The 14,936-nt window shown below is 39.7% G+C and overlaps 1 protein-coding gene across 2 annotated transcripts in view; it reads left to right on the top strand.

Annotated features, from left to right (window-relative positions):
• Window positions 1–2,184: 2,184 nt before the first annotated feature.
• akap1b (A kinase (PRKA) anchor protein 1b) overlaps window positions 2,185–14,936 on the top strand; it is a 45,219-nt gene continuing 32,467 nt past the window's right edge. For both annotated transcript variants that reach the window (XM_061925504.1, XM_061925505.1), the window contains exons 1-3: window positions 2,185–2,360; window positions 7,550–9,015; window positions 14,229–14,350. In XM_061925504.1, coding sequence (XP_061781488.1) covers window positions 7,569–9,015; window positions 14,229–14,350 — 1,569 coding nt within the window. In that variant the 5' untranslated portion in view covers window positions 2,185–2,360; window positions 7,550–7,568. The remainder of the gene's footprint in view (window positions 2,361–7,549; window positions 9,016–14,228; window positions 14,351–14,936) is intronic.

Raw genomic sequence — 14,936 nt, 5'->3', positions numbered from 1 at the left:
GTCCTGGAGGAGAACAAGTCCTGGAGGGATGGTAGCTTGCAGCCAATCACCTTTTCAGCAGCACGTACGATGCGCAGTAGTACAAACCCGCTGTGGTAAAGAGATGTGTGAGGTATTTGTTTTGTAGTGCAACAGCAGCACCTGGTGGAATTTCATCACTGTACAATTTATTAAATTTATGATTATTCAGTTCTTTACGGCAAATGTACACACATAGACATCCATCCATCCATTCTCTACCGCTTATTCCCTTCGGGGTCGCGGGGGGCGCTGGAGCCTATCTCAGCTACACATAGACAGAATGTATATAAAACAGACGTGTAGGATCTCAAAGGTCACAACAGTCACCAAAAATAAAATTAGAAAAGAAAAACGAAATACAGATTGTGCTTTAAAATAAGAACTGTAGAGAAACCTCAGGTCCAGAATTGAGTCGGCAATGGGAAGTTTTGTGAATTTTGCTACATTGTCTTATATTGTTGTAAGGCATTCATATATACAGGTAAAGTTAAAGTACCACTGATAGTCAACCACACACTAGGTGTGGTGAAATTAACCTCCGCATTTGACCCATCCCCTTGTTCCACCCCTTGGGAGTTGAGGAGAGCACTGAGCAGCAGCGGTGGCCGCACTCGGGAATCATTTTGGTGATTTAACCCCCAATTCCAACCCTTGATACAGAGTTCCAAGCAGGGAGGTAATGGGTCCCATTTTCATAGTCTTTGGTATGACTTTGGTTTGAAATCATGACCTACCGATCTCAGGGCGGACACTCTAACCACAAGGCCACTGAGCAGGCTTTTTGTTTATGTGATGATAAAAAATCGTTGTTGCTTTCATAAAATATTGTTATATGTTCAAATGTGATTACCGTAATAATTGACAAATAAAAGCAAAATCACAAAAAACTTGACAATTTTAAGTAAAAATATCAGTATCATGCATGATCACCAACTTAAACGAAAACTCATTGAATGATCTTGAAACAAAAAATATTGATATTTGTTTATATATTGGCAATACTGGCCCTGTATTTGCTACAGGTCACCTACTTAGGTTCCATTCTAGAGGCTAATATTTCCTGTGATAAAATGGCAACCAAGGTAATCAAAAAGGTCAACCAACGAACAAGATTTCTCTACAGAATCTCCTCTCTGGTCAACAAAAGCACCATGAAGATTCTAGCGGGAACTTTCGTTCAACCCTTTTTCGATTACGCATGCACCTCCTGGTACCCCAGCACCTCCAAAACCCTCAAATCTAAACTCCAAACATCCCAGAACAAGCTAGTCAGATTACTTCTAGACCTCCACCCCAGATCACACCTCACTCCTACCCACTTTTTTAAAGTGGGCTGGCTCAGGGTGGAGGACAGAGTAAAACAACTTGCACTGAGCCTAGTCTATAAAATCCGCTACACCTCCCTGATACCGAATCATCAGCATCTCTATCCTCCTTCAAAACCGCACTAAAAGAACACCTCCAGGCAACTACAACCCTAAACTAACACCCTCCCTTCCACATAATACCTCTTCGGATTGTAAATAATCAAATGTAAACAATCAAACAATCAAATGTAGACACTTTTTCTTATACTTTCTGATCTCTCTCTCTCTCTACGTCCACTACTTGCTGTGTACATCTCCTACCAAGTCAGTCCTACACTGTTTCAATATCCATTTCTCTGATGATGCAATTGTTGATGCTGATTGTTGATGACTGAAGTGTTAATACCAACCAAACCTAACCCCCCCCCCCCCCCCCCTCCATATCCCACACCCCGGATTGTAAATAATGTAAATAATTCAATGTATGTACTCTGATGATTATCTTGTGTGATGACTGTATTATGATGTTATTATATATTTGATAGTATATATCTGTATCATGAACCCCGACTTAAACAAGTTGAAAAACTTATTTGAGTGTTACCATTTAGTGGTCAATTGTACGGAATATGTACTTCACTGTGCAATCTACTAATAAAAGTTTCAATCAATCAATCAATCAATCAATCAATCAATCAATCAATCAATCAATCAATGCTTGATATCGCATCGACACCAAAATTTGCAGTATCGCAGATGGTCGGGGAAAACACGGCTGTGAGCGGTTGTGCCATTACCGCAGCCTCACTTACCGCGAGACTACAAAGCGGCACTTTTGATCTGCGCATCGCGAGATTTGAGCAGCTGTTGAGTGTGTGTTTTTTTTAGACCAGTTCTCGTCGGCCAACACGTGGGGAGAAGAGATTGACTTTGTACGGAACACTTTTTATGGTCGAAAAAGGGACGCTCCATTTACACCTTGCTTGACCGGTCTTGCTCTCATCGTGGCGGCATTAAGGACGCTAAATTACTGTGAGTCAAACCGATATATGTACAACTGGTGGTAAGGGCAGGCTGCTGTGTAGTTAACTAAACGGCGTGGCGTGGGTCAGACACTTTAATATGATATAACACAACCTGTTCTACTTGTCTTGATTATTGTCTTGCATTTCTTACAAAGTCGATTGAAGGCTCATGTCATTGAGCAACTAGCTTGTGTAGCGTTACCCAACTTGTGTACACACGCTAGCTTCTTATGTTTTATATAACGATATAAATGTGTTTCTCTGTGTTCGTTAAACGTATATAGCATCAACATGAGCACGTTCCAAGCAATTACAAGTTACAAGAAGCGGTTACGCTTTCATTTTGGTGAGGCCGGTTAGCTCGCTAACGTCAAGGTCTGAGGCCCGTCCTGTAAAGCTCGACTGTGGGGAGCTAAATGTCCTCAACGTGACATCAGCCGGCATGTTAGAAGAGCCTTATATTACCTTTCAGTTTCGCCGATGAATGTGTTCAAGTTATGAAAAGTGGTGTTTCTACACACCATTATCTCGTCAGGGTGTCTGTCTGGGCCAACACGACAGAATGTCATTGTTGTACACGTTCTGTAACTTTTATACACATTTACCAACTGACTTGTAGAAATCATATAAGCCACAATAATATCTCACTTATCGAACCATGTTTTAGCCCCAGCAGGGTTTGTTAGCTCAATGCTATCAGCGACCCGTTGTATTAGTCTGGTAGGCGCATGTTGCCATATGACAGTACAGTTTGTCAAACATTACAATTATTAAAATGTATGCATCATATAAAAATTATCGTAATGCATTCTTGTATTTGGATGTATATAATTCAGTGGTCCTAACTTAAATATTCCCGGTTGTTACCAAATAGCTTCGTTTTTCCTACGTTGGTAGGTTGTATTCTCTGCTTTTGTAACGTGGTATGCAAAGTGCATGCTTTTACAGTCGGGAAAGAAATATCACGATGTTTAATAATGCATTCGTCCTCTCGTGTCATTTCAAGGGGACACGCGTCCCTGTTGTAGCTTCCGTTTCACGCCGTGGTCCATAAAGCTAACTTGTCGGCTAACTTACTCCGCTAGCAAGCAATAAGGTTTTTTGTTTTTTTTAAGCCCTCAACCAGTACTATACGTTGTATTCATTATCAAATACGAATGTCCATTGGATGATTTTAGGTTTAACTGGTGTTAAGAGTGACCTTAGAAGTTGGTGTTATGACCTTTTAGTGTACTATAAGGGCACCATCAAAGTGCTATGGAAATGTCACACTACTGTTAGCATATTGGTTTTAATTTGAAATACATAGTTACACCATTGTCAAAGGAGCTGATGGCACTAAACCTGTGGACTAACAAAACACAATTTACAATCCAACTGTGTGATACTATTCATAACTAGGCTTGGGCCAATAACACATTTAGCTCGACGATTGAAAATGGATGGATGGATATATTGACCTACACATTTTTGCCGGTAATCGATATTTTCAACAATATTTGGAGACTAAATTAACTACCGTATTTTTCGTCGCTCCGGAGTATACGTCGCACCAGCCGAAAATGCACAATAAATAAGGAAAAAAACATATAAGTCGCACTGGAGTATAAGTCGCATTTTTGGGGGAAATGTATTTGATAAAATCCAACACCAAGAATAGACATTTGAAAGGCAATTTAAAATAAATAAATAAAGAATATTGAACAACAGGCTGAATAAGTGTATGCCATATGACGCGCAAATAACCAACTGAGAACGTGCCTGGTATGTTAACGCAACACATCATGGCAAGAGTCATTCAAATAACTATAACATATAGAACATGCTATACGTTTACCAAACAATGTGTCACTCCATCGCTAAATCCGATGAAATCTTCCTCCCCGGTGTCGCCTCTGGTATGTCCTTTCTTTCTGCTGCTCAATTGCCGTTCTCGGCTGCATATTTCACTACGTCCAGCTTGTAATCTGCAGTATATGATTTCCTTTTCGGTGCCATTTTTGTTCAGTCCTTCTCAGTTTTTATAAGTTACCGCCAATGTTGATATGATTCATTTTAATAGCTACGGCAGTAGCATATAGCAGTTAGCATCCCATGACCCACAATGCACTTCTGCCGAATTCTCATTGGTTGACGTGTGAGTAACGATTGCTGCCATTTGCTTCGTCTCTTACGCGAATGAGATAAATATTATTTGATATTTTACGGTAATGTGTTAATAATTTCACACATAAGTCGCTCCGGAGTATATGTCGCACCCACGGCCAAACTATGAAAAAAGCAAACAAACTGCGACTTATAATCCGAAAAATATGGTACTAATGTAATAGTACAAATATTAATATACCATTTCAAATGCAATAAATATGTATTTTTCTTATATTTTAACATTGTAATTGGAGTGTAAACTTAAATCTCCAAGTTAGATGAAACAAACAACAAAATAATACTGTCTGGCATATTTTGCACATGAATAAAAATCAAAACCTGAAGCAATATAATAGGTTCTGTCTGTGTTGAGGGGGTTGGGGGCCCTCAAATATACACAACCAAAGCAATGAATAAAATGGTTAAATAAAGTATTGACAAAGTTGCACTTCAATATTGAGCATGTACGTAGATTGCACATTGTAGATTGCACATTACCTAACTGACAATCAAAACAAAAGTGCAGAGTAACCATGAGCTGCACGGTTTGTGTGTGTGTGTGTGTGTGAGACGGACAGCAAAGCCCTGTCTGTTATTTCACTTGAGCTTTTTCTGTGTTGAAGCAGCAAAAAAGGACATTATGTTAACTGATAGTTGAAATAATAATGTAACTGCATCACTAAGCCTACATGAACTCCATGGTGTTCAGGGATGAATAGTCTCTCCTATTGCTATTGTACTATTTTTTCAGCTATAGTTACATTATACATTAGTAATGGAGCAGCCTAGTTTTGAATGGCAGGGTCCCTGCTATCACATGTTGATAAAAATATAACATTTACATAATAAAAATCAACTACAGCCTTCCCAAATGCTTTAATAAATTAAGCATGATGAGTTGACTTGAAACTGTTTAATGTTGCACTTTTTATATGTAGAAGAAAAGTTTTGTCATTTTATTTAATCTGAGCAACAATTTGAGGCAGTTTAATGTGGATTAACGTGTGCAGAATTATTATAATGTTACCAATGTTAAAAGGATAAAGCCATTGTTCACAAATTTGGTAAAGAACCAAAAAATGTATATTTTGTTGTTTTTTTTACTGTACTGAAAATGAACCGAACCGTGACCTCTGAACCGAGGTACGTACCGAACCGAAATTTTTGTGTATCGTTACACCCCTACTATTCAGTGATTATAATGGAATGTAATCATAATATATAATGCAAGTAACCATTTAAAAGGATACAAACTTATTCCTTGTACTGTAACTGCAAGGTAAATAACTTGATTCTAATTAACAAATAAGACTGTCATTTTTGTATCCTGTAAGCAAAGAATTGTACTTAAATTATGAACATTAAGTGCATTTATTTTACCCCAGGTGGAAAAACTTGGTCAGACGTTGTCTTTTTGTTTATTGCCATACATGGTCACGTCATTCTCGTTTGTGTGGATGGGTTTATTTTGCCCATCCAATTTGAAGCTAAAATATTACTACAACGGGACATTTAGTTTTGTAATAACTCCCCTTGTCATTCGTAGTTTTTTACCCAAAAATCGATTTTTCAGAAAAAAACATGGATTTTATTTTTGTCCAAAATTCTGCAGTCCTAACGTAATGAGAACAAGCTGACATTTTGATACAAATAACATTCAATGATTACAAGTAACTCCCAGCTGTATTCATTTTTAAGCAAACAGCAACCCATCACTTTTTTAGATGCAAATATTTTGGCTGCTTGTGGAGTAAATTAAAACTACAAAGACTGTTGCCTACAGCTCCAACTATTACCACCAATGTTACTTTAACCCTGTGCGATATAGAAGATATACGCTATAAATTATATGCATTTGGGAGATGGTAGAGCTTTTAATTCTATCGTTATATCGTGATAATGCATGTTGATGACACATTCTAGTTGTGCCGCAAATTTGACAGCGACAAGCAAACGCAATGTATTGTCCTTGCTAGCAGCTAATGTCCTTCCACAGTGCAAAGCAACTTTTAAGTCAGCAATCATTTCCTCCATGGTAGCAAATAAATTGTTTTTTACAAGTATCATAGGCTCCAGCACCCCCTGCGACCCCATAATGTACAAGCGGTAGAAAATGGATGGATGGCTCCCTGGAGGATTAGGAATAGCTAACCATGCTACACTACACATCATTGGAGGATATGCTAATGGAAAGCTGGAGCTTCTGAATGTAAATAGAGGTGGGCGGATCAATGAAAACATTGGCCGTAACGATACCAAGAATATCAATATATAGTTGACACCAAAGTTGTTAGATCAATATTTTTTATCAAAAAAATGTCTATTGTTTACCATCTCAGCAAATAAGTCACTGGGCAGAGTTTTAAGGGCAAAACCCAAAAATGTATGAAATTGTGATCAAAAATGAGAATCATTCAATGATCTTGAAAACTTGAAGTATCAGCATTGAATTGACCAATACTACCCTTGTTACTACTTGGTGTTGGATCTAAACCCAAATTTTTAGTGTTGTCAAAAACTAATGTAAAATATCAAATAGAATAATAAGTGCTTATTACATTTTACGGAAGTGTAGATAGAACCATGTTACAGCATAAAGTAACCAGCTATTAACAGTAAATCAGAAAGTACATTAATAATAGTTTTCTGAAAGTAATACAATTGGAAATTACGTAATATCTTCCCCATACGTAAGCAGCCAAATTAGGAGTCTTTTTAACACGTTTTAAAATTATATTATTCACATGTCAAATAGTATATTGTGATGTGATGTATATCTTTGATGCAGGAGGCTGCTGTGTAGATTATGGGCCTTATCGCTCATTCCTACCCTTCACTAACTAGAGTCTGGTGGTTAATTGATTTTGGAGACTACACACCTGGCGACAATTGGAGATGTAGCTGTTAATTGAATAGGGGTTAACTGGAGCATTAATGGTATGAATATTAATGGTGGAAGGAAGGCATACTACAGAAATGTGGTTAGCATTCTATGACATGCCTTCCTGTATCACAAATGAACTAAACGTTTTTCTTTCCCCCCTGCAGGTGTAGCTAGTGTCCTGAGATGCCGCTGAGGTTTCGCTCGGTTGTGCCCTACACACTGCCTGGAGTTCTGGCACTGATTGGATGGTGGTGGTACATCTCCCGCAAGAAAGAGCGTCTCATTAGCCATGACGAACCAGATGAAGCTTCAAAAATCGCACCCCTTAGAACATCTGTAGCAGTGGGTAGCAATGGTGTTTGTGAAAAAGGGACTGAATCTTCTACAAACGACACAGAACATCACCTCATTTGCAGACAAGTAACTAATCAAGACAAGGAGCAGGAAAATATCTCCCAAACTCTTGTTCAGGATGCATATGCAGCATGTTCAGTGGGACAATCTTCCAAAGAGGCAGCATCTGAAACTTGTGGAAGGAGACTGAATATTGATAGAACTCTGCCACCCTATGAGCAGGGCGACAGTCACAAAGTGTCACTAAAAGAACATGGATTCAAGAAGAAAAGCCCAGCAACTGCCTTGGCTACAGAGGCAGAAATCTACCTTAAGAGTGAACTAACTTGTGCTGCGGAAGCCACTGTTAAAGAGATTGACTTGCCCTGCCAATCCACCAAAGTTATGCACTCGACCTCCTCGTCGACGTGCCTTTCAGATGCAGAGAGGCCTGAGCCAGAGGGTGAGGTTGCAAAAAACTACAACATTATGACACAAAGTGATGCCTGTGTGGTCACCCCCGCTAAAGTGCAGAGAGGGATCTCATCACAGTTTGATTCTCTAGAAACACCTACAACCCTGCATGATTTCAATCAACACATCCTAACCAGCACTCCTACCTCCACTCTTCTGACCTTTAAAGCCCAGACCAAGTCATTGACTTCACAGGAAATCCTGGTTCACTGCAATAATGGTGAAAAACAAGATTTGGAGGTTCTGGCAGCTGGGCTCATAACTGAGGTAATCTCGGCAGCCACCCAGCAGGTCCTTGGTGTCACCAGCTGCCAGGCTCCTGACAAAAGCAAGCTGTGCCACCACAGTTTGTCTGATGCCCCTCAACAGAGCAAAGAGCAAGTGATGCTGAATGGCTGTTCTGCAGTGTCTGAATGGGAGTCTGTTAATATCAGTGGATTGGTTTATCAGTCGGATAATATGCAGGTAGACCCTTTGCCAAAACTGTCTTACCAAGCAGCAATGAGTACGCCTCTGCCAGGTATTGAACAGAAAGGTGTTGAATCGGCTACACAGGCTGAAGACTCTGCTTGTAGCACATGCCACTCTGAGGATGGCATTAGCAGCGAGGACCACAGAATGTTCGACAAGAGGGATATCTTCCAGGTTACAGACTTGTCAGAAAGAGAAGACACACAATCCCAATCACTGGCTGAGACAACAACAGAGGTGATGATTTTGGCTTTGACTGAAGAAAATTCAGCGAATGTAAATAGACTTGATGGAATGAACTTGAGGAATGGAGCTCATGGTACATGTGAAGTGGAAACAGACCAGTCTGGAGGTAAGTCGAGTACACATCTTAAGAATCTCTTCCAGACTAACAATCGCAACCATAAGGGTATAGACAATTTTACAACATCCCTTAAAAGGGGCTTTCACTGTTCAGACAACTTTTCCTCATATAATTGCTGGTAGGCCAATTAACATGAGACAGACACTGATTTGCAGTCAGTTTTAATCGATCAGCGCAAGTCATACGGAAACACCGCTTAGACAAACTACTATGAGCACTAACAGAACAACTTACATTTCTAAATAAAGTGATACCTCGGTTTCCATAAGCCCTTGTTTTAGTATGATTCAGTGTTTTGGTATATATCCAAGTCAATTTGATTTGTGTTCATTCGGTTCTAAATAGATTATCACAATTCGATCAAAAAAAGAGGTGAGAATCTTTGGACATCTTACGATTCGATTACGAATCAGAGGCTACGATTCGATTATAAATAGATTTAAACATCTATTATATTATATATTGTACTAAATTTAAATATTTTTTTTGGCTACTGCATTTGCAGTATTGCGCCATTTCCGTTTTTAGATTAATATGCACAACAGAAATAAATATGAAACACTAGATGTGTGAGAACTGTAGTAGCCTGCTAAGTGAACAAATAAATAAAAGTCCCTACTTGGAAACAGGCATCTTTTATTTAATATTTGGGCCTTCTACGACAAATGTTCACACTTTGGCCCGAGTTGCCATAAGTATTCGGCTTTTTAAAGATGTTTTATCAATCTGCATCATGTTGTAACATTCCAAGGAATGAAGGCTCAGACAGATTTTATTCACAAAATGCAGTGAACCATTACAACAAGCTCAATCTCAGTGTCTTGCTATCCCTGCTGAAACTCACAACTTTTCACCCTCAGAACGTCACTTCCCATCCTTGTCCCAGAAGACCCACCCCCAGTCAAAGTCATTGGCTAGAAGCCGTAGCCAGCCGCTACACCATCTATGGCTGACAGACGCGTTGCCGTACTATGTGGATATTATTGTCTTTCCTAATTTATTAGTCTATTTGCTAATATCCTCTTCTTAGCTGGTTACGCTCTTCTGTAACACAGTTCATATTAGCCTTCTGTTGAAATGTACAGTACAAAGCTTTTTTTTTTTCACTCCTTCACATTCAAACTAGCTTAGCGATGCAGCTAGCATTACCGTATTTTCCGCACCATAAGGCGCCCTGGGTTATAAGCCGCGCCTTTAATGAACGGCATATTTCAAAACTTTGTCCACCTATAAGCCGCCCCGTGTTGTAAGCCGCATCTAACTGCGCTGAAGGAATGTCAAAAAAACAGTCAGATAGGTCAGTCAAACTTTAATAATATATTAAAACCAGCGTGATGTGGGCGCGCACGGAGTCGTATATCAACATGGACAGAGCTGTGTGAAAAAAGCCACCCGGCCTCTTCGCGTAAACTTAAACTTACCTTAACCACTCGCTCATCTTTTCTTCATCCATCCCTTCGAGTTAGCTTTTATGATGACGCCGGCTGGAAAGGTCTCTTTTGGCAAGGTCTTCCTTTTGAATATCACCATGGGTGGAAGTTTCTGGCCATTAGCATGGCAAGCTAGAACCACAGTGAAGGATGACTTCTCATTCCCTGTGGTGCGAATATTCACCGTACGTGCTCCCGTTGTATCAACAGTGCGGTTCACAGGAATATCAGTTGCTGTGAAATAGTAATCCGTGTGCGGATGGAGAGATTGCGTCTTTTCATGAACCGGATACCTGTCGCTTAGTAGGAGCCATTTTGTGGTCTTTACAGATGTAAACACACAAAGGAAATGAAACGCGCGCTTTTTCTTCTTCTACGCGGGCGGGTGGTTGCTTACAGTAGAAGAAGAAGCGCTTCCTGTTCTATGGGGGCGGGTGCTTACCTTGGCGGTTGCTTGCGTAGAAGAAGAAGAAGCGCTTCCTGTTCTACCGGGAAAAAAGATGGCGGCTGTTTACCGAAGTTGCGAGACCGAAACTTTATGAAAATGAATCTTAATATTTATCCATATATAAAGCGCACCGGGTTATAAGGCGCACTGTCAGCTTTTGAGAAAATTTGTGGTTTTTAGGTGCGCCTTATAGTGCGGAAAATACGGTACTTGTCCCCTACTTCTTCTTACGTTGTGTGTCCGCGCTAACCAAGCTAATACATAATTACATAACATTAAAATCATGTTAGCTAATCTTTCTCCTTTGGGTAGTTAGAACAGGAGATATATATATATATATATATATATATATATATATATATATATATATCCATTCATTCATACTGTAACAATCAGCTGGTGGTAATGTTTTATGTTGGTGTGGTTTTGATTTGATGTTGATTTTTCTGATCACAAATACACTGTCCTTTCCTGTAAGCGAACCGATGGATGATGAAGTGTTGTGTCCGGGGAAGCACGGAGACGAAAGTGTTTGCAAAGGAGGTAGAATCTGTTAGAATGGGGCAAGTTGTTATAAGATTTACAATACAAGTTAAAAATAGAGTCAGACTTTTACTTTTCTGAAGGCTACAATACATTAAATGTAATTTATTGCGTTAAAAAAAACACCTTTTTTTTTCCCAAGATGTGGCGGCGATGAATTTGTCGTGGCACTGCGCCACATTCAGTTACATTAAGTGAAAACACTGTGTATATACAAACCCCATTTCCATATGAGTTGGGAAATTGTGTTAGATGTAAATATAAACAGAATACAATGATTTGCAAATCATTTTCAACCCATATTGAGTTGAATATGCTACAAAGACAACATATTTGATGTTCAAACTGATAAACATTTTTTTTTTTTGCAAATCATTAACTTTATAATTTGATGCCAGCAACACGTGACAAAGAAGTTGGGAAAGGTGGCAATAAATACTGATAAAGTTGAGGAATGCTCATCAAACACTTATTTGGAACATTCCACAGGTGTGCAGGCTAATTGGGAACAGGTGGGTGCCATGATTGGGTATAAAAACAGCTTCCCAAAAAATGCTCAGTCTTTCACAAGAAAGGATGGGGCGAGGTACACCCCTTTGTCCACAACTGCGTGAGCAAATAGTCAAACAGTTTAAGAACAACTTTTCTCAAAGTGCAATTGCGAGAAATTGGGGGATTTCAACATGTACAGTCCATAATATCATCAAAAGGTTCAGAGAATCTGGAAAAATCACTCCACGTAAGCGGCATGGCCGGAAACCAACATTGAATGACCGTGACCTTCGATCCCTCAGACGGCACTGTATCAAAAACCGACAATCTCTAAAGTTAATCACCACATGGGCTCAGGAACACTTCAGAAAACCACTGTCACTAAATACAGTTGGTCGCTACATCTGTAAGTGCAAGTTAAAGCTCTACTTTGCAAAGCGAAAGCCATTTATCAACAACATCCAGAAACACCGCCGGCTTCTCTGGGCCCGAGATCATCTACGATGGACTCGTGCAAAGTGGAAAAGTGTTCTGTGGTCTGACGAGTCCACATTTCAAATGGCTTTTGGAAATATTCGACATTGTGTCATCCGGACCAAAGGGGAAGCGAACCATCCAGACAGTTATCGACGCAAAGTTCAAAAGCCAGCATCTGTGATGGTATGGGGTGCATTAATGCCCAAGGCATGGGTAACTTACACATCTGTGAAGGCACCATTAATGCTGAAAGGTACATACAGGTTTTGGAACAACATATGCTCCCATCTAAGCGCCGTCTTTTTCATGGACGCCCCTGCTTATTTCAGCAAGACAATGCCAAGCCACATTCAGCACGTGTTACAACAGCGTGGCTTCGTAAAAAAAGAGTGCGGGTACTTTCCTGGTTCTCCTGCAGTCCAGACCTGTCTCCCATCGAAAATGTGTGGCGCATTAAAATACGACAGCGGAGACCCCGGACTGTCGAACGACTGAAGCTCTACATAAAACAAGAATGGGAAAGAATTCCACTTTCAAAGCTTCAACAACTAGTTCCCTCAGTTCCTAATCGTTTATTGTGTTGTTAAAAGAAAGGTGATGTAACACAGTGGTGAACATGCCCTTTCCCAACTACTTTGGCACGTGTTGCAGCCATGAAATTCTAAGTTAATTATTTGCAAAAAAAAATCAAATTTATGAGTTTGAACATCAAATATCTTGTCTTTGTAGTGCTTTCAATTGAATATGGGTTGAAAAGGATTTGCAAATCATTGTATTCCGTTTATATTTACATCTAACACAATTTCCCAACTCATATGGAAACGGGGTTTGTATGTATATATTTCACTATGTAAAGCGCTTTAAGTCTCTACAGAAAAGCGGTATCTAAATGTAGTTCACATATGTATATGTTGTGAAATTGGTTTACACAGAGATTTTGTAATTGTTTATTTACATACCCTAATTGTTAACAAATGTTGCCTGTAACACGGCAGTAAAACGCCTGATAAAACAAAACTGAATTCATTGTCATGGACCTACTAGCTGCAGAAGCCAGCTTTTCAATCAGCCTAAGAATTTGTGAAACTGAAACAGTACAAAAAGAATGCCATTGTAAGTTAATACTAACAGACGTTTGGAAACGTGTTAGCTAATGTTAACAACGCTAGCTTCATTACATTACGATAACACGGACAAATGAAAACACTATCAAAAACAAGTGATGGTTTAGTACCTCTAAGTATGAAATGTTTAAGTTATAATGTTAAACTTGCAATTGTTGCTTGGAGTGATGAATGAAGACACCATGCGAGTAGAAATGTTATAGATGACTAGTAGACAGATACTTACGCTTCAAGGCTCTAAACTGAGGAAAATACTGTAGATGTTCAATTTGCAGCATCCGCAGTGATTGAAGTCGTCCAGAAGGTGTGGCATAGCCCCCACCCCACGAGTATGTTGGCAATCTGTGGAAAACCCAACTTTGTCCAGCTTGTTGTTCCCAACTTCGTCATTTTTGTGATTAATCACTGCCCCACTTCTTGGGGGCTACTTCTGCAACCAAGCGGTCCGGCGTCCGCTGGTGGCAAGATTTGTGTTGCTGCCAGCTGCACTATATTGTCTTGAGAAGTCAGTCATCAGGTGATTTTGTTAGACAACCACAGACCGTCTTAAGTGAACTCTTAAAATCAAATACATTTTACATGATATCACATATTTGAATAAGCCTGTATTCCCCTCCTAAGCATTTCCTGAATGATTGTTTTGCTGTAAAAACATGCTTTTGTAAAACTACTTGTCCTCTTGTCCAGGCTCTGATGTGAACAGCATGGACTCTGGTGACAGCGGCTGCACGATGGGCGCTGGGGAAAGTCAAAGTAACCTTGCTACTTCAAGTTTAGAGCTTGTCATCTGGGAGATAGAAATTCCAAAGGTGAGACAGAACAGGTCTCACACATGTAGGCTACTGTACATTACGATTGTGCAGAAACCACACTTTTTCAGTGCAAAAGTTTTAAAACCATAATTTTTTTTTTTAATTTACTAACCCTGTCGGGGTCACGGGGATGCCATTTGTCACAAATGTCTCTCTTTAAAAAAAAAAAAAAAAAAAAAAAAAAAAGATAATGGCAGCATGGCTCAATTGGGAGAGCGGCCGTGCCGGCAGCTTAAGGATTCCAGTTTCGATTCCAGGTTTTGACATCCTAGTCATTTCCGTTATGTCCTTGCACTCTACCTACCTGCTCCCAGTGCCACCCACACTGGTTTAAATTTAAAGATGTAGATAATGGGTTTCACTATGTAAAGCTCTTTGGGTCTCTTGAGAAAAAGCGCTATATAAATAAAATTCCCTTTACTTCACTTCGGTAAGTTCCATTTGTATGCGTTGTTACGGATTACAGGAGCGATCACTCTTCATCAGTTTTAGCAGCTGTGGCCGTTTGTACTACAAATAAGTGGTAGTAATGGTAACCGCTAGAGATGCGTGGTTTGCGGACACAACCGCGGGTCGGGCGGGT

This window comes from Nerophis lumbriciformis, linkage group LG30 (genome assembly GCF_033978685.3).
Source record: "Nerophis lumbriciformis linkage group LG30, RoL_Nlum_v2.1, whole genome shotgun sequence".
Lineage (NCBI taxonomy): Eukaryota > Metazoa > Chordata > Actinopteri > Syngnathiformes > Syngnathidae > Nerophis > Nerophis lumbriciformis.
This window is presented reverse-complemented; position numbering and strand designations above follow the sequence as displayed.